At 42.1% G+C, this 22156-nt stretch overlaps 2 protein-coding genes and 2 long non-coding RNA genes across 5 annotated transcripts; 3 read left to right on the plus strand and 1 right to left on the minus strand.

Moving 5' to 3' along the window:
• Window positions 1-2071: 2071 nt before the first annotated feature.
• On the plus strand, window positions 2072-4138 carry LOC111075941 (phospholipase A1 2). Of its 2 annotated transcripts, none has more exons than XM_022369477.2 (3): window positions 2072-2307; window positions 2385-2685; window positions 3267-4138. In XM_022369477.2, exons 1-3 carry the CDS (start codon window positions 2244-2246, stop codon window positions 4066-4068), a joined length of 1167 nt encoding a protein of 388 aa, XP_022225169.1. In that variant the 5' UTR covers window positions 2072-2243; the 3' UTR covers window positions 4069-4138. The 2 variants fall into 2 exon arrangements, with proteins under 2 accessions (XP_022225169.1, XP_022225177.1); XM_022369485.2 differs by having other exon boundaries at window positions 2388-2685.
• Window positions 4139-5677: 1539 nt separating this feature from the next.
• Window positions 5678-6072, plus strand: LOC111076999. Its single transcript, XR_002608099.2, has 2 exons — window positions 5678-5837; window positions 5892-6072. It is a non-coding gene; the product is annotated as an uncharacterized LOC111076999 (long non-coding RNA).
• Window positions 6073-11246: 5174 nt separating this feature from the next.
• On the plus strand, window positions 11247-12299 carry LOC111077243 (probable nuclear transport factor 2). The gene is made up of 4 exons (XM_022371452.2): window positions 11247-11456; window positions 11781-11852; window positions 11913-12011; window positions 12186-12299. The coding sequence occupies exons 1-4, from the start codon at window positions 11346-11348 to the stop codon at window positions 12297-12299; spliced, it is 396 nt and encodes a 131-aa protein (XP_022227144.2). The 5' UTR covers window positions 11247-11345.
• Window positions 12300-15983: 3684 nt separating this feature from the next.
• LOC111077116 lies at window positions 15984-16846 on the minus strand. The gene is made up of 4 exons (XR_002608131.2): window positions 16653-16846; window positions 16558-16595; window positions 16146-16457; window positions 15984-16082 (listed from the first exon to the last, which is right to left on the minus strand). It is a non-coding gene; the product is annotated as an uncharacterized LOC111077116 (long non-coding RNA).
• Window positions 16847-22156: the final 5310 nt, after the last annotated feature.

Consider the following 22156-nt stretch of genomic DNA (forward strand, 5'->3'; position numbering starts at 1 on the left):
TTCCCCAGATTAAACACTTCAATTCCTCAAACACAATTTATAGCAAAAACCTTTAATGACAAACGACCATTTTGGGGTGGAAAACAAAAAAACCCCCGGGCAATGGATCCGTTTTGGGCCAACAGTTTGTAAGCAAAAATTTAGCCTTGGCAAAAAAGGGAAAAACTTTTGCGACACTTGACAAAGGTTCCGGAAAATAGAAAAAAAAAAGAAGAAAAATCCCAGAAAATAACGCAGAAGTGCAGTAAATTTTGTAGACGCAAAGAGCGAATTTTAGAGAATGTCCTGAAGCCGTCTCAGATAGGCATCATTGTCAAAGCCAAATTGGGAGAGCTCAGATTTCTGCTCCTTGAACTCTCCCCTCAAAATCCATTTGCAATTTGAGGCTGGCCCCGAGGCATTGCCAATTAATTTTCAACATCTAATTGGTGGTTTGCCAAAATTCATTAGGGAACGAGGATGTGTGTTTGTTCTGCCCTTTGGCTTTGCCCTGCGCTTCTCCAGCTCCTGCATATTGATTGATTTGATGTGCCTGAAGGGGGCGAAGTCCCTTAGATGCACCTCAGCCTGGCTGGTGGTCCTGGTGTCAAGGGTTTGACGTTTTTCCTTTTGCGGATTTTCTAATCAACAAGGCTCCTCGCCGAAAATTTGCATAATTAAAATGCTGTTCAGGTGTGCCACGAAATGAGGCAAAAGCAAGAGAGCGAGCCCTTCTGCCTTTCAAGGAGGATTGGGCGACTGGGCTAAGTGACTGAAAATTTGTCGCCCCATTTGAGTTTGGAGTTAATGAATTATGTACTCGGGGGGCGGAATAATTAAACGAGCTTCAAATGTGATTAGGGGCCAGGCAATTAGACGATAGAGTCGGAAAATTCTTTACCCGCCGTGTGGCTGGGATATATATTGTTTCGGTGGATATGCGATAATTATTTGCTGACTGACAACCATAAAAATGTTGCCCGAGGATTGGAAAACCAAACTCATTAATGCTTCGGGGCGTTTTACTCGTTTTCTTTTTTAATTTCGTTGAATTTATTGCGGGCCCACTTAATGGGGTAATTAACTTAGTGGATGCGGATGGTGTGGGGAAGGATTGGTAGGTAGAACATTTTATATTTGTTTTTTGACTTGGTTAATAAGTGAAACATGTTTTTGGGGGTGTTGTATATTGCCTGAAGGGAGTGTTTAAAAATGGGATGCACTTAAATGTAAGTGATCTGTTAATTGGGGTTTGCTTTGATTTTCTGGATTAGTGTTTAGTTTTTACGTTTCTTGTGGAACATTTTGAAACATTTTAGCCATAATTATGTTGACTTGAAATGGGCATAAAAATCATTACTAAATAATTAATTAATTATCTGTAATTTAATGTAATGTAATCATCCCCAAAAATTATATCTGTAATACTTATAAAAACCACAAAAAAATAAACCCGTATTTAATTTAATGCCTAATATTAGGCCAGGCTTTCAGGCTGGATAAACGATTTCGTTTTATGTTTTCATTAGGTAATCTCAATAAGTGATCTTTAATCTTTTCAAATAGTTTTTTATGGAAATTATAAGAGAAGTTTAGAAAAACTGATTTTGACTTTCCATTATAGGATTCCCGTATCAATTTGCCTTTTACTTCTTGTCTTTTCTTTATAATGAAAGTTCGTAAAATGTATATTGTCATTTCAAACATATTTTCCCATATTTACCCATATTTCCATATACTTGTATTTTTCCCTTGCCAAAAAGGTTCTCAAGGTGATTTTAATCTCTACTTCCCATGTTTTTTTGTATTTTCGCAAAGATCACCCATCATTAGACAGAGATACCTACTTTTGTCGCTGATCGTTGTCATTAGCAATTAACGCCTATAGCCTATAACTTATAACGAAAACGCTCCCAAAACAATTAGCATGAAAAGAGACAGACAGAGAAAGAACGAAGGAGAGGCAGTGAAAATTGGAGAGAGGTAGGGAGCGAGGGTAGACATGACGGTGCCACGCTTTATCTCTCTCCATTCGGCCGTTCGGCGATCGTTCAGAGCTCACAGCCAGAGCCCAGAGCTCAGAGCTCAGACCTAGAGCATTTTGTCAGTTGTGCACGCACCATTGAGCAGGTCAGAGCTCGCGTCGGAGCTGGTCGGCGGAGAACATCGAATTGGTGGGGAGAGTGTACGGGTAAGATCGGTAGATCAGAGCAACGCACGCACACGAGCTCTCAGGCGCCCCCGGGGCGAACTACAAGCCAGCCATGATCTCGCAACTGAATCTGATCACCATCGTTGGTGCGATGGCACTGAGTGCTCTAGCAGTGGGTGAGTTCATAGTACTTACGAGTACATGTAACTCCATAATTGAATGATCTAAACAAGTGTTTACTCTCATTAATTAGCAGCACCTACAACCACCAGCAGCACCACCAGCAGTCCCAGCACAGAGGCATCGCCCACAGAGCTATCCATGGAGCTATCTCCACAATGCAATTACACGCTAATCAAAACGAAGACCCTTGGCGTAGATCCCTCATTCTGGAAGAAGTTCTTCACACATTTGATACCCTTTGTGGGTAGCTCACGGAGCAAAATGCAATTTATACTCTTTAAGCGGGACTTTGCCGATTGCGGAAGGGAAATGTTAATCGACAATAAGGAAAATCTGAAAAACTCTGGCTTCGATGCACGTCATCCGACAAGGTAAGCGGCGGGCAAGGGGGATTTCCTCAAAAGATTAATGTTTGTGATTGTTTTCAGTTGTAGGGCGGGGAATTTGTTTGTATTTGTTGTTTGCATTACGGCTAATGAATGGGGGGGTATACCTTTTGTACTCTCGAAATTCGTTTTGGTGGAATAATTGCTTGAAAGCTGTTCAAATTGAGGCACAAACAAACGTCATAGAGTGTATTAGATCTATAATATACGGCAAACATTTGCTAATTTCTATCACCAAATATTATTAATTTTTTTCGAGCGTACAGACGAAAACAGGTTTTTGTTTTATTTTTGGATTTTTACTCCCGCTTATCGCATTGAGTCATTGCCATTTGGCATTTTTTTTTGCTCTTGAAACGTTTTTAATTAGCAATTAAAATAAACGTAAATATGTGGAGCCATGAAATGTGGGAAATAGAGTAGTGACAGCAGATTTGGCATAACAAAAACATACAAAATAAAGATAAGATAAGTTTTTGACACGTGAAGCAGATGTTCGATTTTGTGGAGTTTTAACAAAGGTTTCTCATTGTTTTTTTTGTTAAATTTGTATTCCCTCTTTACAGAATCGTCATACACGGCTGGATGAGTCAGAGCAAGGGTTCGCATATAAGGAAAGTGAAGAATGCCTATCTGAGTCTGACCCATCCGGGACCGAATGGAGAGCCCGCGCGTTACGAGGACTTTAATGTCATCGTCTGCGATTGGAGCAAGATCTCAACGAATGTGAATTACTTTGAAGTGGCCAACACGGTAGAGAGTATGGGCTTCCTGCTGGCCGATCTAGTGCGCTATCTGCACCTGAATGCCGATCTGCACTACGACGATGTCTATGTGATCGGACATTCGCTGGGGGCACAGATCGCGGGCAGTGCGGGCAAGCAGATACAGCCATTCCGGTTCAACACGATCTACGCGCTGGATCCGGCGGGTCCCAAGTTCCGTGATCAAACAGATGAGTACCGCATCGATGCGAGTGATGCCACCTATGTGGAGTCCATCCAGACGAGCGTCAGCCTGGGCTTCGAGCAGCCCGTGGGGCATGCCACCTTCTATCCGAACTACGGCAAGAACCAGAAGAAATGCTATGTCTATGGCTGTTCACATAAGCGGTCCCACGACTACTTTATGGAGTCGCTGATCAGTCCCGCTGGCTTCTGGGGTCCACGTGCCGAACGTCATGCGGATGGGACATGGATCCTCTTGCTCAGCGAGGGGGAGTTCCGCATGGGCGGCGAGCCATCGATACCCAAGAATGGCACTTTCTATGTGAAGACCTATGCCAAGCCACCATACGCCATGGGCCACAGATGGCAGATGGAGCCAGACCCCGAAGAAGATGACGATGAGAACGCAACAGATGAATAGCCGCATGGAGCAGATGGGAGATATAATCTTGGCAGAACTGTGAATAAAATATTGTAGGAATATAAACGAAGTTGTTGGGGGTTTTTCTTTGGTTGGACTGTGTGTTATTTAAATGGGTTGTTTGTACCTCCGAAAGTAAAAGTAACACCTCATAAAAAACTCCAAGAAAATTGCCTGAACATATGTATGTACACTCAGAGAAAAAAGCACTGAAAATCGAAAAGTTGCACTTCGATTTAAATATTTATACAAAACATATTTCCACCGAGAGTGGAACTGTTAAAATGGAAGGGTTTTCACCATTAATATGAAAATATTTCATTTAAATATATTTAATTTAAAAAGATACAAATATATTTAATATATATAATTATATTATAATTATATTATATTATAATTTATTATATAATATAAAATTAAATATATTTCCCACAAATTTAATATAGTTGTGATGTTAAAGTGTTATACGTACATATTCCGTTAAATATCGGACGCATTTAAAATTTGAATTAAATATATTTAATTTCACTATGTTTGTAATTTAATATTTAGATTAAATATAACTATATTTCTTATTACTATAACATTTTTGTCAGTGTATTACTTATGTATTTCTACCTTTCGTTTGTGCTAAAACATCTTATCTCTAAAGTAATTTTAAATTTACGACAAAACGTTACGCAAAGAATTTGTTTGGAATAAATCACAGTAGATTTTTGACGTAACCCAGTTGGTAACTATTCTACGAGCATGGAATGGAGTATATATAGTGGTAGAGCATTCCATAATTGTTCCATTAACAAGTAGAAAATGTTACAAGTTGCAAGGTTTTGCGCGATTTTCTTGGTGCTACTTGCCATTGTTGTGGCGAGGCCTCAACGAGATCAGCCTGCTGACGAGGGCGCCGCTGGATATAAAATTAAAGAACAAACGGAGAAACCCAAGAAAGACTTTTCTGAGAATTTCAGAAAAGACTCTTATCCAGAAGTTATAGAAAAGCAACTCGAAGAATCTTTTGAAGATGAAAGTGATGAATATTTGGAAAATGAAGAATCATCTGAAGTATTGAATGAACTGCTTGGAGAATCTTTCAAGGTGTTCCTTCAGCCACTTGGACTCAACAAGGACACAGGCGAGGGATCATTTAAGAAGCTAAAATTAAAAAAATATAGGCAGGGAATTGTGGGATCCGGCACAACAACAGCAACAAGCAATGGCGCGAGTCAAGGAGCAAATGCGCAACCCAGCGATCCAACAACTGAAAATCCCAGCGATCAAACTGCAAATCCCAGCGATCAAACAACTGCGAAAACCAGCGATCAAACAACTGCAAATCCCAGCGGGCCAACGACTGCAAAACCCAGCGGGCAAACGACTGCAAAACCCAGCGGGCAAACGACTGAGATGACAGAGGAACCAACAATTGAGGATTGGCCCAATGAAGAAGAATCAAACGAGGAGACATATGGAGAAGACATTTGTGAGTGGTTCTTTGGGGCGTTATGCTGGTTCTGACTACATTCCAGTAGTATCTTCTGCTTATTTATTTTTCCAATTTATAGTAACATTTTATTTGTTTGTTTGAAGTTAAGCTCAAAATATGTTTGAAATTTTTAAACTAACAATAAATTGCTTTAAAATGAAATCATTTCTGTGTGTTTTCGTATTTCTGTCTGTTTTGCTGCTGACCGGAGCCATTGCTGTACCCGTTATGGATCCGTTCTTACTCCAACCAGATACGGACTATGAAGATGTGAATGAATGGAGCAGTAAGTAGATGCGTTTTACCAGTTAATTGTGATACTTAGAAATTGCATTTTCAGCATTTTAATTGCGCAAAAAGCCCCAACTACATAGATATAAAAAACAAATCTTTTGACACATTGCTATACTTTAAAATTGAATTCTTGAGAGGTGCCAAAAGCATTAAAATTATGTGAATTTAATATGTAACCCGTCCAACGACTTCACAATAAAATTAATATTTTCTGCCATGGCAAAGAACCCTAGGCGAAGGCCCGAAGCTGAAGGTAGCTAACAACCTGGTTGCCTAAATATTTTCATGAGATTTATACGGAGGACACTGTTTTCAGTAGCGTTATTTTGGGAGGTTATTAAAGAGACGATGATTATTCAGTCAATATATTCACAGTTTATTGTAGTTCAATCATTATATACTCGTATGTAGTATCCAAAAATAGCGCAAGGTGATAGATTTGATAGAGAGTTCACGATGATCGATTGCTCGATTCGAAGACGGGGTCGATTGAAGACGCGGGGCCGCTTCAAGACTAAACATCAGGTCTACGATATGCGAGAAGTGAGTGCTAGGTGCAGACTGACTTCAAGGGCAGGCAGGCAGAATTGCCCGTGCCCTAATACAGCATAAATGACGAACAATAATAGATATTTACTCTACTGCTGCACCACTGACTATGATCTACGGATTATTTGGCTGCGTAACCAAACAGACACCAAATGGAAGAACATCCAACACAGCTATACCCGATATGAACCTATTTTTGGGTGCCAGTAAGTAGAGGGTTTTCCCTGGCCAATGGCAATAATTACAGGTTTGATTTTATGGAATTTAGGAGCCTGATCTGCTACTGTTTCCTTCCCTGGTTCGTGGGGGGATGTGATGAGGCAGTGCCCTGGCTCACCTCGTAATTATATATAGCTATGGCCTATATGGTGGTAGCTATGGTGCTCCTCAAGACTGCTGTTTCCCTTGCTTATCTCAACCCTGACCCGTCTGATTTGATAGTTATCAATAAAAACATCAAATTTTGACTTGTTTCCTGTGCTTAAACCGACTCTGAGCCTTACTTATTTTATCTAACATCTACGTAGACTTGCAACTAAGCTCAAATCTTTACTGAAATAATAATGTACAAACAAATGAAATCATTAGTATGTGTTTTGGGTTTTCTAAGCTTTTTGCTGATGATCACAGCCGTGACCGATGTTGATCCATATGCAGACGATCCGGATGACGACTACCAGGATTTGGAAGCATATCAATGGCCAATTTAGTAAATGTTTTTTTTTTTTTGCAACTAATTAAAATAATTGCATGTTTTACTTTCAGAATATTAAGGTCTGCTCTGATGATGCCACGGCTGCTGCTGCCCTCGACAATGCCACTGCTGCTGCTCTTCCTCTACGATGCACACAAAATTTTAAACAAAAAAAAAATGTAATTAAAACAAACAATATGTTACCTAAATTGTTGCTGGACTGGTAGGGTTTCCGTAGCTGCAGAATATTGCAGTTTTCGTAGCGAAACCCCCTGGACCTGGGTAAAGTTTGTTGTTAATACATTTACTCGGCTTAATTAGTTGAGATTTTACATTATTCATAGCCACGTGTGACCACCAAGTGTGCTTAACCTTTTGTTCCTGCCCTCTCTCCCCTCCAGCGAACATCATAATTTTCACTTAATTAAAGTTGTCGCTTTTGTGGGTGCTGTGCTAGAGGTTAGTCCAGGATGGCCCACGCCAGGCATGTGGAGATGATTTTTGGAAGGCGAGAAGTGCGAGAGTATTCACCGGAGTCAGTGGGGGACTTTGTGTGTGACACAAAAAGGGGCTCAGAATAGGAATAATTCTGCAGGAATTGGCTTCGGACATATCTGGAGTAGAAGAGGAAATGAATGTAACATCCATTTGCGCACACAAAACGATCCAAATACAAGAACTGACATGAGACCATCCCCAATTAGGTTTCAATAAGCCATTATGTAGAGAATATAAAAGTTAATGCCTCAAAATATGATTTCAGCAGCACATTAAACATACAATAGACAGCTGACAATAATGCAATGGGAACTCATTATTCAACTGCCAAAAAAGGCAACGTAATATTTAAAGGAAAATATCAAGTTTCACATCACAGAAAGTTGACAAGCTGAAAGACAATTGAAGCTCCGACACAAGCCTTTGATTGGCTTAATAAACGTCTGAACGCACTTAACGTAATTGTTGTACTAAATTGACAGATTGATGAGCACATTCCAAATGAAAGCCAAGACACCAGCCAGCCACCAGCCAGTCACCAGCCACAAGGAGAATAATCCTTGAGGTTTTACACTTTACACACATCTGCATTCAGGGTTTAAATCTCAGGTGTAGAATGGCTTCACTTAAATTTTATGCAAAATCATTTAACCTTTTCTTGAGGATGATGCCCGCCCCCCCAGAAGCAATGGGAAAACCTTTTACCGAAAATAGTTGGGTTGGAATTCGATTAAGTGGGCTCCGACTACAATGTCGATTGATGATTGTGTGTGTGTGTCTGTTTGTGTGTGTGATGCCCCAGGAGGTTTTCTTGCCCACTGAATTTTATTATTTAAATTTCACATTCATTTTCATTGGCATATGCATTATTTATGAGGCGTGGTACGAGTATGCATGAGCTCTTGGCACACACACCATTATGGCATTCTAATTAGGACATCATGCCACAAAATGTCTCCCTAGATGATCACAGAACTTTGGCACTACTCTCCGAGCAGTGGTGCATCTTAAAATGGTCATTAGACCAGCTCCTCCATCTGCTTCCCACTCTGTGACTACAAACCTTGCCTAAGAACTTGGTCAACCCTTTTTCGGTAGAAATTGGACCGTGTCATAACTTACTTGATGTGTGTTTCGGTGTTGAGATTGTCGCCTCAAGCAGCCAAAGAAAAGAACGGGAAAAATCAAAATGAAATCAAGTTTCTTTGCTGTTTGTGAGGAAAAAAGGGTTACAAAGGCAGCAGCCCCAGAGATATTCCAACAAATGAGTCTCCCTGCAAAGGACAACGATATGGAAGCCGATGACAATGACTTACAAACAACTCGTCAAAGGACATGCAGCAGGACACGACATACTCTCACACACGTTACACCCATTGACACTCGTTAAAGCTCATGTGCACACGCACTTAGGTCAGCCAGCAGATTCGCCTCGAACATATCGGGCAAGTGAGAATCTTCCATCACTCTCATATGTATATGTACGACTACGGCTCGTACTCCTGTATCTACGTATCGTATCCAATGCTATTTGTGCAATTTTATAGCATTTTTATGGCACACAAGTTTTGTACTTTGTGCCTGCCTGGAACGTGAGCGGGAGCGGGAGTGGGAGTGGGTGTCCTGCGTCCGGTTTCCTCTTTAAAATATTTAAATTTGATATGTGTATGGGTAGGGTTCGGTTTCGTTGTGTGCTCAACTGTGTAATAGAGGCGGCCGTCTCGAAGTAATGGAAAGGGAGTGCTAAAGGGAAAGCACTGCAGAAAATGGGAATAGTCGGAGATTCAGGGCTTGGAAATTGTAGAGTTTAATTTTGTGAAACAAAGAAGTTTAAGAGTTTAAAAGGTCAGTCATCAAGAGTGTTGATAAGACACCATGGACATTTAGCAGACAAAATATATTGTAGGAGGACCTACATTTAGCTCTTAGTTTTAAGGGTCTTCTGTTCACTTCTGGCTACTTTCTTGGCATCTCCATCCCTGGACTGAAAAGAATTTCTACATTTCAGGCCCAAGCTACTCGTAAGTTCCGCCACACACAGACACACACGCACACATTTCCATAAACACCCACACATGTATGTATGTATGTATGTCAGTTCACTTGAGTGTTTGTTGCCGCTCGCTTTTTCGGGCCTTTCCCAAGTTTGCGGTGTGATTTTATGTGCAAAACTTAAATTATACAATTTTGGGGGGGCCATGAATACATTTTTCGTTGTCGTCAACGTCTTGTTGCTTGTTGCTGTTGTTGGGCCTGAAGCTGGCACTGGAGCTGGAGCTGTGGCTGTAGCTGTGCGGCCTGCTGAAAGGGACAATGAGTTGCTAAATGCTTTGAATATTCTTCTGGCCATTGCCTTGCACTGCATGCATAATATACGATATATGGCCCCACCCCCAGCCCCCTGTCAGAGGCGAATCCTTCGAGTAGTGTGGTCACAGCCACACACACACACACAAAGCTGTTCGAGGAGAGTGTGAAGTCTTGACGGCAAAGCAAGGCGGCTGGTCGGTCGGTCGGTCGGTCGGTCATGTGTTGACAGGTCGAGTGTGTCGTGTGGTTTTCTCTCTACCGAAAAAAGAGAACATGAATGTGCCAGACAGATTTCGTTTCGGTGTCGGTTTCGGTTTTACTTTGCACAATGTTTATTTTTATAAATTTGACTTTAATTATTCTGGCAAAAGCAATATTGTTTATTAAAATACAGTTTAGCCAACAAAATTGTTCCACATATGTACATACTGACTTTGACCAGATGTTTGCATTCCCCGAGAAGAAGGCATTTCAGAAGCCACTGGTATGCACACACATCTGTCTGTATGTTTTTCTATCGTTTAATTGATGTCTGGCTAACACTAAAGACTATACAGTTGGCATTATGTTGCATGGTTTGCATGGTATGTCCCAATTCAATTCTCTTTTCAATTATGGTCGCCTCTGACCGCGGCCTTCTGCCAACTCTGCTTTGACTGTTGGGCAATGCCTTGGGCAGCTGAGTCGGTGACCAGAATCCAACAAGTCAGTCCCAAGAAACCAAAAATAAAAGATATACATATGCACATATGTATGTATGTACATATGTACGTTGGTACAGTTTTTGCTAAAATTCACCGCTCATTCTTTGCTTTAAAATTATTAAAATTAAATCTTAAATTTAAAGTTGACACAACATTTAATGTAATTTAATGTATTTGTAATTCATAATGCATTTTAAAATGCATACTAAAATTCTTCAAACTTTACTTTCGAATTTGTTGACCCTCCCCTCTCGTTATTAAAAGGCAAAGTTCATGTTTTGCGTTTAATGTGCTCTGCTGCTTACGTCCTGGCTGTCGCTCTTAATGTCTGTTAAGCTCAGGACAAAGCACGCAGTATGTTAACACTTAAAAGCCATCAGTAAAGACAACGACATCGGCCGCAAAATGTATAGCCCTATAGAGAGAAGATATAATATAGTTCCGTCTGTATCCTAAAGATAATCTAACGAAACAACAATTTTGCATTTTGTGCCTTTTTCCTAAGAAAAATTGCCTAAAGTCTAATGTCATGTAGCTATAAATGGTAGTGGAAGCGTCTTGTTTTTCTATCCCACCATGCACAGCTGTATTTCAATACATCGATGGTGGCCTATCGATGTTTTACCGATCACTATCTCCTCTCTGAAAGCGTCGCTTGGCCAACGTTCGTGTGTTCGCGTGTGAAGAACTTTGCCCATAGTTTTGGTTCATTATTATTTGCAGACTTTAAAGTAAATTGAACACGATGTCGTCTGTAAATCCACAGTACGAAAGTATTGGAAATCGTTTTGTCGAGCAGTACTATGCCATATTCGACTATCCGGAAACCCGAGCAAGCGTCGCATATTTCTACAGCGTAAGTTTGTATCTCTGATCGCTTTTGTGGCTGCTGCTGCTGAAGTGGTGCCTCCTCTTGGGGCATAGGTGATTTGCGACCTTGAAAAAGGGCGCCGCCTCCTCATGTGCAGCCTCCGCTGAAGCAGGCATAAAAAGGGCGCGCAAATGCGAAAATGCAAATGCAAAATTATATTTGTATGAGTAACTGTTGCATCTTCTCGAAGTTTTGGTCCGTGTTGCATACTCCCAATACACGCGCGCCTATACATACATATAAATATATGTATGCATGTGTGCAGCGTGAATGAGACATGATTTTTCATGCAACAATTATCTTTTTCAGGCCACAGACTCGTACATGACCTTCGAGGGCCATCAGATACAGGGAGCTCAAAAGATATTAGAGAAAATTCAGGTAAGCGTCACATGTGCAATACATCTTTAAGAACTCTCTAGTAATGCCATTTGCTTACAGGATCTGAGTTTCAAAAAGATTGTACGAGTGTTAAGCGCTGTGGACACGCAGCCCACTCTGGCGGGAGGAGTTTTGGTCAATGTCATCGGACATCTTAAGGTAAGCGTTGAAGATCGCGCCCAGGAGGCAATCGAAGGAAGTATCCTGAACATGAATATCTATATAAACCCTTCACATTTAAATTTAATTAATGGAACAAAGAATAGCTTTTTCGCCTTTGAATTTATTTGTACTTTATTGATTAATACTTGTTGGCTTTCTACATTTTTGCAGAGCGATGATGATCCCCCGATTTCCTTCACGCAGGCCTTTTTACTGAGGGCCAGCGGCAACTCTTTCTTTGTGGCCAACGATATTTTCCGTTTGTATACGCACAATTCTGCATAAGTAATATCCCATAGAGACACATACTACACCCACCCAAACGGAGATTAGCTTTGCTCTCAAATATAAATAAAGGCAACATCAATATTATACACATCTTTATTATATTTGTAAACTCAGTTGCGTACCAATCATAAATCATTAGCTTAATTCAATGACTGCTTGGGCAGAAGGCTGCTCTAACCTGTGGAATATAAAATCACTGGTATATCAAATTAATTACCTGCAGTTGCATCCTTATCATTATTCTGCTCTGTATCTGCCAAGTGGATCTAGTTGCTGGAACAGAATATTTCATGCACATAGACCACAAAACTAATATACAAAAAAAATTTAATTTTAATAGGACTTGCCTCGTGCAGATCATACAACACCCGCTACCCATTAAAGCCCATCCGCAACTGGGCGAAAAAAACCTTTTCTGAAAACTATTTGCAGAAGGCCGAGCAAAGTACAGGGAAAAAAGGGAATTGCATTAAAAACAAATACAGTGCGCCAGGCTAGTTATTGTGCAAGATGTTCATAGAAGGTCCGACCAGGCACGTACCATGTCCAAGCAGCCAGAGGAAACAAGAAGAACCGGAAAACAAAGCAAACGGGATGGGGGCCGGCGACTTTGATACCCTTGTTGGTACGAGGGTGGATAGAGTCGGAGATGAGAGTAGTAGGAGTGCCACAGCCATCAGCCTGAAGGAAAAGTATGGGTGCGATAAATTTAAGTTATAAACCCTCACCGTGTATGTATGTATTTTTACTCCAGCTAGTGCTTTATGCTTAAGTCATTTTAGCTTACATGCAAAACGCTTTGAGAGCCGTGTGGATGGTCGTATAGCTTGAAATCTGTGGCTGAGGTGCGTGTTGATTCTTCTCTGCCTTGCAGGGAAAGTATACGCTGCAAGTGTGTTCTAAAAAAGAGGAAAGATATCACAGCAAACCAACAAGGAAATAAGAACAGGAAGCCTGCCCGCTGACACGGATCTACCCAGATGGTGGGGTATTGGGTTGAGTCAGGAGAGCGGCAAACAAATCGCAAATTGAAAAACAAAAAAAAGAGTAGTTAAGTAGCATGAGCTTCGTACTCTCCCACGAAAGGGAAATGTGAAGCAAAGAGAATGGCAAATAAAAGTCAGAGCCCCCGTTCGTGCTCGGGCTGCAGGAGACTGACCTCCTCCTCAACCTCAACCTTCTCCTGCTGTCATGGCAACTGCCCTTCACTTTCCCCCCGCCCATCTCCCCGTAGCACTGTTAAGCCTGCAAGTTATGCATTCTTAATTTAATCGCTGAAATTGACTCTCCACCAGCGAGAACTTGCACAGGCTTAGCACATTGCCCTGCTGCCACATTGAGAGAGAAGTTGCCAGCAGAGATTAGGCATATATCATGCGATTATATGGCATAGTTTGCGTTGCCCAATGACTTGGAAAACGCTCCTACTCGCCCTGCCCCAACAGACAGATTAAGTTGCAGACACTTTTTGCCACTTGGAGGCGGTCGAGGAGCAGCAGTAGTTGGCGGTCGAGGAGCAGCAGTAGGTGGCGTGTGGTAAGGCATTCAAATAGTTCCAGACGTCGCGAAATAAGTTTTTGCACGCTGGAGCCAATGTATGAATGGATTATGGAATTTCATGGAAATCAGAAAATGCGTAAGGAAGATTGTGTGTAATTAATTTTGAGGGTTTAAATGTGTATTCTTTAGTATCTGAAAGTTGTCTGGGCTTCGAAAGAATATTTTCCTAGACGAAAACCTGCAAAGACATTTGTCTTGGGAATTCTTTACATCAAAAAAGCTTTTATTTAACATTTATTTGAGGTGAGATTCTCTCACCAGTTTCAACGATTCATAGCTTGAGCATAGGGCACACTTGTTGCCCCACGAAACGTTGACAAGAGCTCGCCTTTGAAGACAATGGGACCACCAGAGTCGCCTCGACATGTATAATTTCCTGAGTAAAGGTAAAACTTTCATAGGACTGACGACACTTGGCTGGCTCTACAAAGCATACGTTTTGGGCACAGAAACGTCGCAGTCTCCAGCCAGTTTAAGCTCCAGTTTTGGGTGTTTTTTGGGCCAAGTCCATGGGCTGCATATTGAAATCTATATGGAAATAATGCATTATTAGAAGGTGTCTTAAATTTTCAATTAGAGAACGGATCGAAAGCCAAAACGAAATCATTGCATTAGATGGTAACACTGCAAACATGTCTGCCCTTAAATTGTAGGAAATTCTGTCAGCGCATTAATACATATTGACAGCCTCTATGATGACCCCCAGATGGCAGGGGAAACTTGCCAAAGAAAATACTTCATGGATGTCTCCTGTTCGCCAATGATAAATACAATCTGATGTGACAACTGACCAGCATATAGCAGACTGAGACATCTGTTTTGCCTCGAGTTAAGTACTCAATGGCTGCACAGATGAGAATTCAAGACATTTTTAGGGCCAGCAATTGGCATACATCATCCATCATGGGGCAGAGGCTTATTGACCACCTGAAGCATGAATTAAAAATATAGTTACTCTGTTATAGTTATATGCAAATAAAAAGTTCTCGAACTGCTAGGAAATATAATAGGATAGGATAATGCTTTAATTTTGCAAAGTTGTCAGCACTTAGTGCAGTGCATATGTACATATTGTAGATGCAACAAAGGGAAATCCTAGAAGGGGAATGTGCACTTCATTAATAAATTCATTTGTTGTGCTAGCCACTGATTCGACTCTCCGGCAGTGCGGTAGAAATTTCATTAATCATACGTCCCGTGGTGCATGTTGTACTTGAATTCCTATCACTCGTACTTCCAGTCAGCCCCCCGTTACTACCCTGCCCGTTGCCGGCTGCCTGAAGCATCCATCAAATTAATGGAATTTCATATTTGCTTTGCTCTTGTTCACCCACCAAAGAAATTTGTTTATCCATCGCTAAAATGTTATCGAGCTCACGTTCAGAACCGACCCCCAGCTCCTTCCCGTGGCCGTTGATGTAGTTAGTTCTTTTTAGTCGAGAGCGCAGTTATTTTCCTTTCTCTTTTAATAGAATTACTTTCCAGACTTTTGAGCAACATAACTGAAAATGGCCCGTGGCTATATGGCTATATGGCTGGCTGTCTGCGTGCAGAGCATGGATCATGGCTCATGGGTGTGGGTGTTGGCTGTTGGGTGCTAGCTTCTACAACAAAAGCAATTTCAAACGCTGACTCATAACCGATGTGGCCCCCACCACCACTGAAACAAGTTTGTTTTGAAAATTTTATTGAATTAAACCAATTTGGTATGCATGTGGAGCAGCAGCAGCAGCAGCACCCACCCACTGCTTTGTTGGGATTAGGCTTACCCATTTCAGTCAGCTGATACTCCTGCTCCTCTTCCTGTTCCATTCTGTTTTCTATTCAGAACTTGAATTCCAGTCACGTAACCGGACGCAGTTTAATGTGTTTAAACGCTTTTCCTATCCACAATTCACACACAAAATGCAATCAGATAGTCATGCACTTGACGCTCGGACGGAATGAATGCCCAAGGGGCTGTTGTCGTTGTCAACAGCCAACGCCATCGCCATCGCCATTGCCTCGTCGCCAGCTGTTCTAGGTGACAATGTGTCCCAGGGGCGAGGCGGGAGTGTTGGAGTCAACTTGCTGGCTGCTTGTCCAGCAGTCAAAGGGGAGTCAAAGGCCAAGTCAAGTGGCTTTCTCAAAGTGGGAGGGGGGGATTGCACTCGCCCAATTAAACCCATGGCAAAATCCGGTAAAGATGCACACGAATGGCATAGAGTCCATTCCAGTCCACTGGAAATGACGAATGTCAGTAAATGGCTATGGCAAGGAGCATGTAGGATTAATGATTCTTACAGCAATGGATGGTCCAAAACGAAGCTTGGAGCAATCCAATTGGAATAGAAATACATACTATGAGCGCCTGCAAGAAATGAAACAAAGTTTCAAATAAAAATATAAATATCAAGCATAAATATCCTTCCAATAAGCCTTTGGATTAGTTATTGTTAGGATAACTATTCAGGGCATGAATAGAGATCTTAATAGTGTCTAGACGAGATTAATTTTAGTTTCAGCTTGGCCATGAATATCAAGTTAATCAATTCCTGCCATTTTGATTGAATTATCTTTGCTACAACTATTGCTAGCGATCAGATTATGGAGCATCTGGAAGATATTTATATTAAAATCAGTTATGGCTATGTGGCAAAGCTTTCCAATGTTTAAAAATGTTATAAAAAAAACATTAACGATCGCGTGGATTTACCAGTACTCTGATTAGACTGCCAGCGTGCTGTGAGAAGCCTGCAAATAATAAAAGTTATTATCCATTATATGTAAATATATATTTTATAATCCTACCGATGCCTACCAGCGTTCCCCATCGCCAAACGATGACGTGGCCACATGGCACGCTCTCACCTCACCTCCACTGCCATGCACTTGGCATTCAAAATTGCAGGGTGGGCGAAGGTGGCATTCAAAATTGCAATCGCAGGGATGGCGGCAATTGAATGATAACAGAAGCAGCCACCAGCAAGCAGCAAGCAGCCAGCACCAGCTGCAACGTTAAAACTAAATTGGCCAACGAGCGACCAAACGGCTGCGTGTCTGCTGTGCCCCACCCTGCCCACACCCACCAGCAATGGTACTTCAGTGGCTCTGCCTGCTCCTCCTTTAGTGCCACATCTGTGGGCATTTTTGGCAGCAAATTGAAACGAAAAGCTCGCCGCGGTTTTCTGGCTTTGTTCGATGGTTTTGTTGGCCAGAGAGGACGATGGCCCGGCTGGTTGCATGCTGATAAAGAGAGATGGTCGGAAGTACAGGCACGTGGTTGGATTCGTGTGGCAAAGGGATTCGACTGAAATTTGTCACAAAATTAATAAAAATTTGCACACTTTTTGCAGGCTTTCTTTTGAAGTGATTGCAGATGAGACAACACCAACAATCACATCGTTAGCTGCACGATTACCAACGATACCTGTGTAGCGGTTCATTTCCATATCAACCCTGCTAAAATCCAGTGGAAATGCCAAGCCGGAACACCCCATAGGTTGGTGGCCTCCCCGCAGCAATCCACAATCCACAATCTATTCATATCGTAAAACATTCAAATGCAACTGCATTCAAAGCACCGCAAAACTATTGCCAACGATGGGGGGGGCAAAGAGTTGGGGCTCCGCCCCTGCCATTCCGGATATACGCAGCCATTTCCGTTGCTGCTGTTGCTGCCAGGCCAGGCCAGCTTCCGTCCGTGCCACCTCGCACTTTGACGAGGATTGGTGGAGGCGAGAGAGGCGTCCACTGTGTGCGTCTGTCTGGGATGCTCCAGCTCCATCATTACCCAGCTTCAGTTGCTGCTCCCTGCTGCCTGCCCGCTGCCCCGTTTGTGTCTGGCTCTGTGGGCGCCCTTTCAAATGGAAACTTGACTTTAAGCGATGGAAATTTTAATGCGCCAATGCGCAATTTATGATTATTTCATGCTCGTTTTAATTTGCGCATTCAGCAGACCACTTTAAAGACGGTGGGGTGCGGTGTGGCGCGGCGCGTCGGAAAATGGGAAATAGTTTTCAGAAATTAAATGGCAGGGAAGGGGACGGGAAAGGCTCATTAATTCCACGCACGATTCCGTGCTCTCAAAGAGAAGAAGAGAGGGCAGACGGAATGGGGGAGATACGAGAGGCCGCTAATAAAACAAAAATGGAAAACATATAAATCAGTGTCCTTGGCACGTGTCGCTGTCGTCGAAGGCTTTCGAGTTGTGTCCCCCAGGTGCGCGCTCCTGGGGTCAACCCAAAGGGTCTCCAACGGCATGACTGCCCGCACCTCACCACTCGTAGGGGCCTCCGCCATGCGCACTTCCCCACCTAGAGGTGTCTCCTCTGCACCCAAAGGCGCTCCGCCGTTGTCTGCTGCTCCTTTGCCTCATCGCTACGGCACTTTTGGACTTGTGCGCTGTCACGTTGTAAATCTCCGGAGAGCAAACACGGGGAAAGACAATGCGACAGACGGCGACACAACACGCGTGCTTAGCCATATCCATTTCCACTGTGTCTGGGGGGAGGGAGGAGCAAGTCGCCTGCTGCTTGAAACGAACCGATTCGAGCCAACAATTGCATTATAAATTAAAATAAGTAAACGCAACGAATCATCAGCTGCTACCAGCACTGCGAGAATATCTGCAAAACAACCAAAGTGCAGGCCAATTTAATTTAAATATTTGTTGTGAAAAAAATAAAGAAATACATAAAAAAACCAAGCGGGAATACTCTAAGGTATGAACAGAATATAACAGAATGAACGAAAACAAATAGTCAATGGCATGAACTAAATATTGCTGTGGTTCAACCTTTGGCATTTTAATTAAATGCAAACCATCGCAATCCAAAGCATTAAATTCACAGAGCAGAAAAAAAAAATGCGAGAAGCACAGAGCACAAAAATGACAAGCAAAATGAAGGAACTTACAAAGTGAAGCAACCAAAGGCAAATATTGTTTTCCTCTCGTTACACCAACGAGAGGCAGGAAGGGAGAGGGCCAGATGAAGGAAGGTTCATAGCTACTGTTATTTGTCCGCTCGGGCGGAGTATTTAATTGCATCCCAATGGAGAGTACGCTTCTCGTACTTGGCAGAGTGCAACACGAGAAGCCGTAAACAGCAAGCAGCTGGGGCAGCTGGGACAGCAACAGCAGCAGCAGCAACGGCAGCAGAGGAAACATGAGCAAAAGTTGGCTGCCTCAAAGGGACGACCCTGGGATGCGCTACGGAAATGTACGGAGAGGTAATCGAAATGGTTGTTCGTTTTTTACTTTTTTTTTTTTTACAAAGTTGCGCTGCAGACAGAGTTGCATCTTCGGGAGGGGAAAGCGTTGCCCAGAGTAAACAAATATTTACATATGTTTGTTCAAGTTTTATGCACCGCTGGGCTTCGTTTCCCCTTCGCCTCCTCCCCCCTTTGACAGTTTCTTTGTATGATTTTTATGCCAAGGAAGTGACTTTCTTTTTTGACAAATTAGTTGAGGGGAAGTCAACTTCCTTGGGGAAAGAATATTTTTCTCTTTGGTTGCAAGTCAAATATCGCTGCAGTTTTTTACAAAAGATTAGCGAATTTTTGAAATGATTTATGGCACTCTAATTGGGAGGAAATGAGAGAGGAAAAACATAAAGAAAGCTAGTAAGCTTCCAATTTCTATTCGCTTATTCAATTTGGCACTTCCCCTCGCACGCATCATATTAATTTTATTCCTGTCCTAGCAAACCCATTAGTCTCCACTTAAATCGTCAGAAACAAAAATAAATCCATCAAATAATCACATGATAAACTTTATATTATTATATGCAAGTTTTCTTGAGCAAAACTTTTATTTTTTTTATCTAAGCGTAAATTGAAATGCGAAATTGTTTTCGGGCTAAAAGGATACTTAAGCTGAAGACATGTCGCCCATAAAACTATCAACAAATTTTTGTCAAGAATTAAAATATTTATGGACTGTACGTGAGCCACATGCTTAAGCTCCCTCAGTGCATTTGCGACTCACTCTTTCCCCGTTTGGGCACTCACATCATGATTTGTTTATTGTTTTAATAAATGTCAAAGATTTCTTGGGTTTAGCAATTAAAGAAACATTCGGCAAGCAAAGAAGTTGCACACATGTTGCAGACACTCCAGCACTGTCGCATGATTAATGCACCGATGCCAACTGTTTAAACAAAAAAAAAAAAAAACCCCTAAAACCAAACTAAATGGCAGCTGCAAAAAGGAAAATGAAAACTTTCAATGCAAGCAAATGCAAGGCCCCGGATGATTTATGGCTGCAACTTGAAAATGGAAAATGTACGACGATTGTTTCCAACCCAATTTTGGAGGGGTGTAAAGTGCAGCAAAATGGTATGGAAAGCTGAAAGTGTTGGGCCAGGGGGGCAGGGGGCGTGACCCTATCGCCATTTATTTTAACGTATGCGAAAAGCGAATCGTGCTGCGATTTCTTCGATTGGAAAAATTGAATTATACACATTTGATGAGCATAATAAAAACTGGCAGCTGCCTGTGCCAATAAATGCATTCCAAATTGTTTCGTTTCGTTTCGGTCTGGTTGTGGCAGTGGCTGTAGCAGCAACAAAAAAGTTGTACAATTTTTCGGTGCAGTTATTGCCACGGAATTGATTTATTCCTGTGCCATGAAAGTGAATTGAAAACAATGTAAAACTTAATTTAAAACAATTCTGATGAAGTTGGTTAGGTTACATTTAAATATACAGCTTGAGCTGGTTATATCTGGTTACACAACTTTTCAACAGGGGTATTAAAATGTAATTGATATTAACTGTTTAATGCTAATTACGTTCTTAAATAGATACTCTAACTATACGCACAATAATGTACTTTATTGTTGGTATTTTAGGGTGAATATTTAGAGGCAATGAACTGCCAAGTTATTCACTTAACAGCGCATATTTACGGATTTATTTTTATGGGCAAAAACCAATGCAGTTCCATTTGCTATTAAACGTTAAACCTATAGCTACTATAACTATGAATAGCTAATAGCTATGTTATAGCTGCTATAACTATAGCTATATTTTTATGCCTTGTTTTGCTTGCCTTCTTGCTCTGCATAAATAAAATCCAATCTTTTGCAATGTTCCTTGGAGCTAAGCTGCAACTTTATGTATTTCAAACTGGCGCAATTCTGCAGATTTCTTGCCTCATCACGAAGCTTTCAGAGAGGCATCAGGCAGCGGCACGGCACACACGCACTTTTCACATCCACACACACACACACACATCCCGCGGATGGGTTGGTGGTAAAATCTAGCGACCGATTGACGCGAGAACTTTTAGCCAAGTTTATTGCATCAGTGCTCGAAGCCAATAAAAACGGGGCAACGGAGCCAAAGCCAGAGCCCGGACCCGGCCATTTAGCCCGTGGCGGGGGCAGTGTGGCATGACTCTCTGCCCATAACCCGCTCAATTGAAAAGACAAAAAGGAGTCGACTCGCAGACACGTTCCTGTGTACAGTGTACACCGCGCGCCGCCCATCTGGGGAGGTGGCATTCGGAACAGGCGCACAGGAATCGACAGGCGGCACATGCAACAGCGATTTTTTGGTGCTACGTGCAGCATGGAATGACAGGAGTACGTGGGGGGGGGGGCGGCATTGAGAGGCATTGGCGGCCACCATTCGTAATCCACTTTTGCGTCCTACGCTTCTTTCTGCATTTCGTTTGAGCCGCAAACATTTTAGCTTTTATGGCCGTAAGGGGGGGTAGAATGTGTGATTCCCCTCCGCACTCACACACACACACACACACAAACACACACATGTCGGTACGTGGAATATGCAATTTCCAAAAATTTCTACGCCAAAAAGTCTACGTCTGTGGCATTCAGGCATACGCATACGAACAACAATTTTTTCAAGTCGCTCGCTGGGGGGGGGACAAAAAGTAACGTAACGAGAATGTTCCTCCTAGGGCCCCCCCCCACACCAGAAAATATTCACAGAAAAAATACAAACTTTTCGTTTGGCCATAAACCGATTTGGTAGCAAATTTTATGTCGCTTAGGTGGAAAAATTTCCAATCGGCTGCCTCTGTGCCGCTGGCTGCAAACGGATCAGCGATTCAAGGAGCTTTCGAGTGAGAGAGGAGTGCATGTGCATGTTGCTGTTGTTTTTTTTTTTTTTTTGGGGTATTCGCGGGTGACTTATTTCCATTACTGTAGTTTACAGTTAAATGACATTATAGAGAGGGTCAAATGGTTGGGTGGGAGGCAAGCAAACGAGCAACGGCTAATTGAATTCCGGAAAAGCGGAAAAAGCTTTTCATTTGGGAGTGGGCAGTGCGGTTTTAATTGGAAGTGA

The sequence above is a fragment of the Drosophila obscura genome, unplaced genomic scaffold (genome assembly GCF_018151105.1).
Source record: "Drosophila obscura isolate BZ-5 IFL unplaced genomic scaffold, ASM1815110v1 contig_200, whole genome shotgun sequence".
NCBI classification, from domain to species: Eukaryota; Metazoa; Arthropoda; class Insecta; order Diptera; family Drosophilidae; genus Drosophila; species Drosophila obscura.

Coding starts and splice junctions, on each gene's coding strand:
- LOC111075941 (XM_022369477.2), top strand. CDS start 2,244: ATGATCTCGCAACTGAATCTGATCACCATCGTTGGTGCGATGGCACTG. Junction 2,308..2,384: donor ACTGAGTGCTCTAGCAGTGG/GTGAGTTCATAG, acceptor CTCATTAATTAG/CAGCACCTACAACCACCAGC. Junction 2,686..3,266: donor GATGCACGTCATCCGACAAG/GTAAGCGGCGGG, acceptor CCCTCTTTACAG/AATCGTCATACACGGCTGGA.
- LOC111077243 (XM_022371452.2), top strand. CDS start 11,346: ATGTCGTCTGTAAATCCACAGTACGAAAGTATTGGAAATCGTTTTGTC. Junction 11,853..11,912: donor AGATATTAGAGAAAATTCAG/GTAAGCGTCACA, acceptor ATTTGCTTACAG/GATCTGAGTTTCAAAAAGAT. Junction 12,012..12,185: donor ATGTCATCGGACATCTTAAG/GTAAGCGTTGAA, acceptor ACATTTTTGCAG/AGCGATGATGATCCCCCGAT.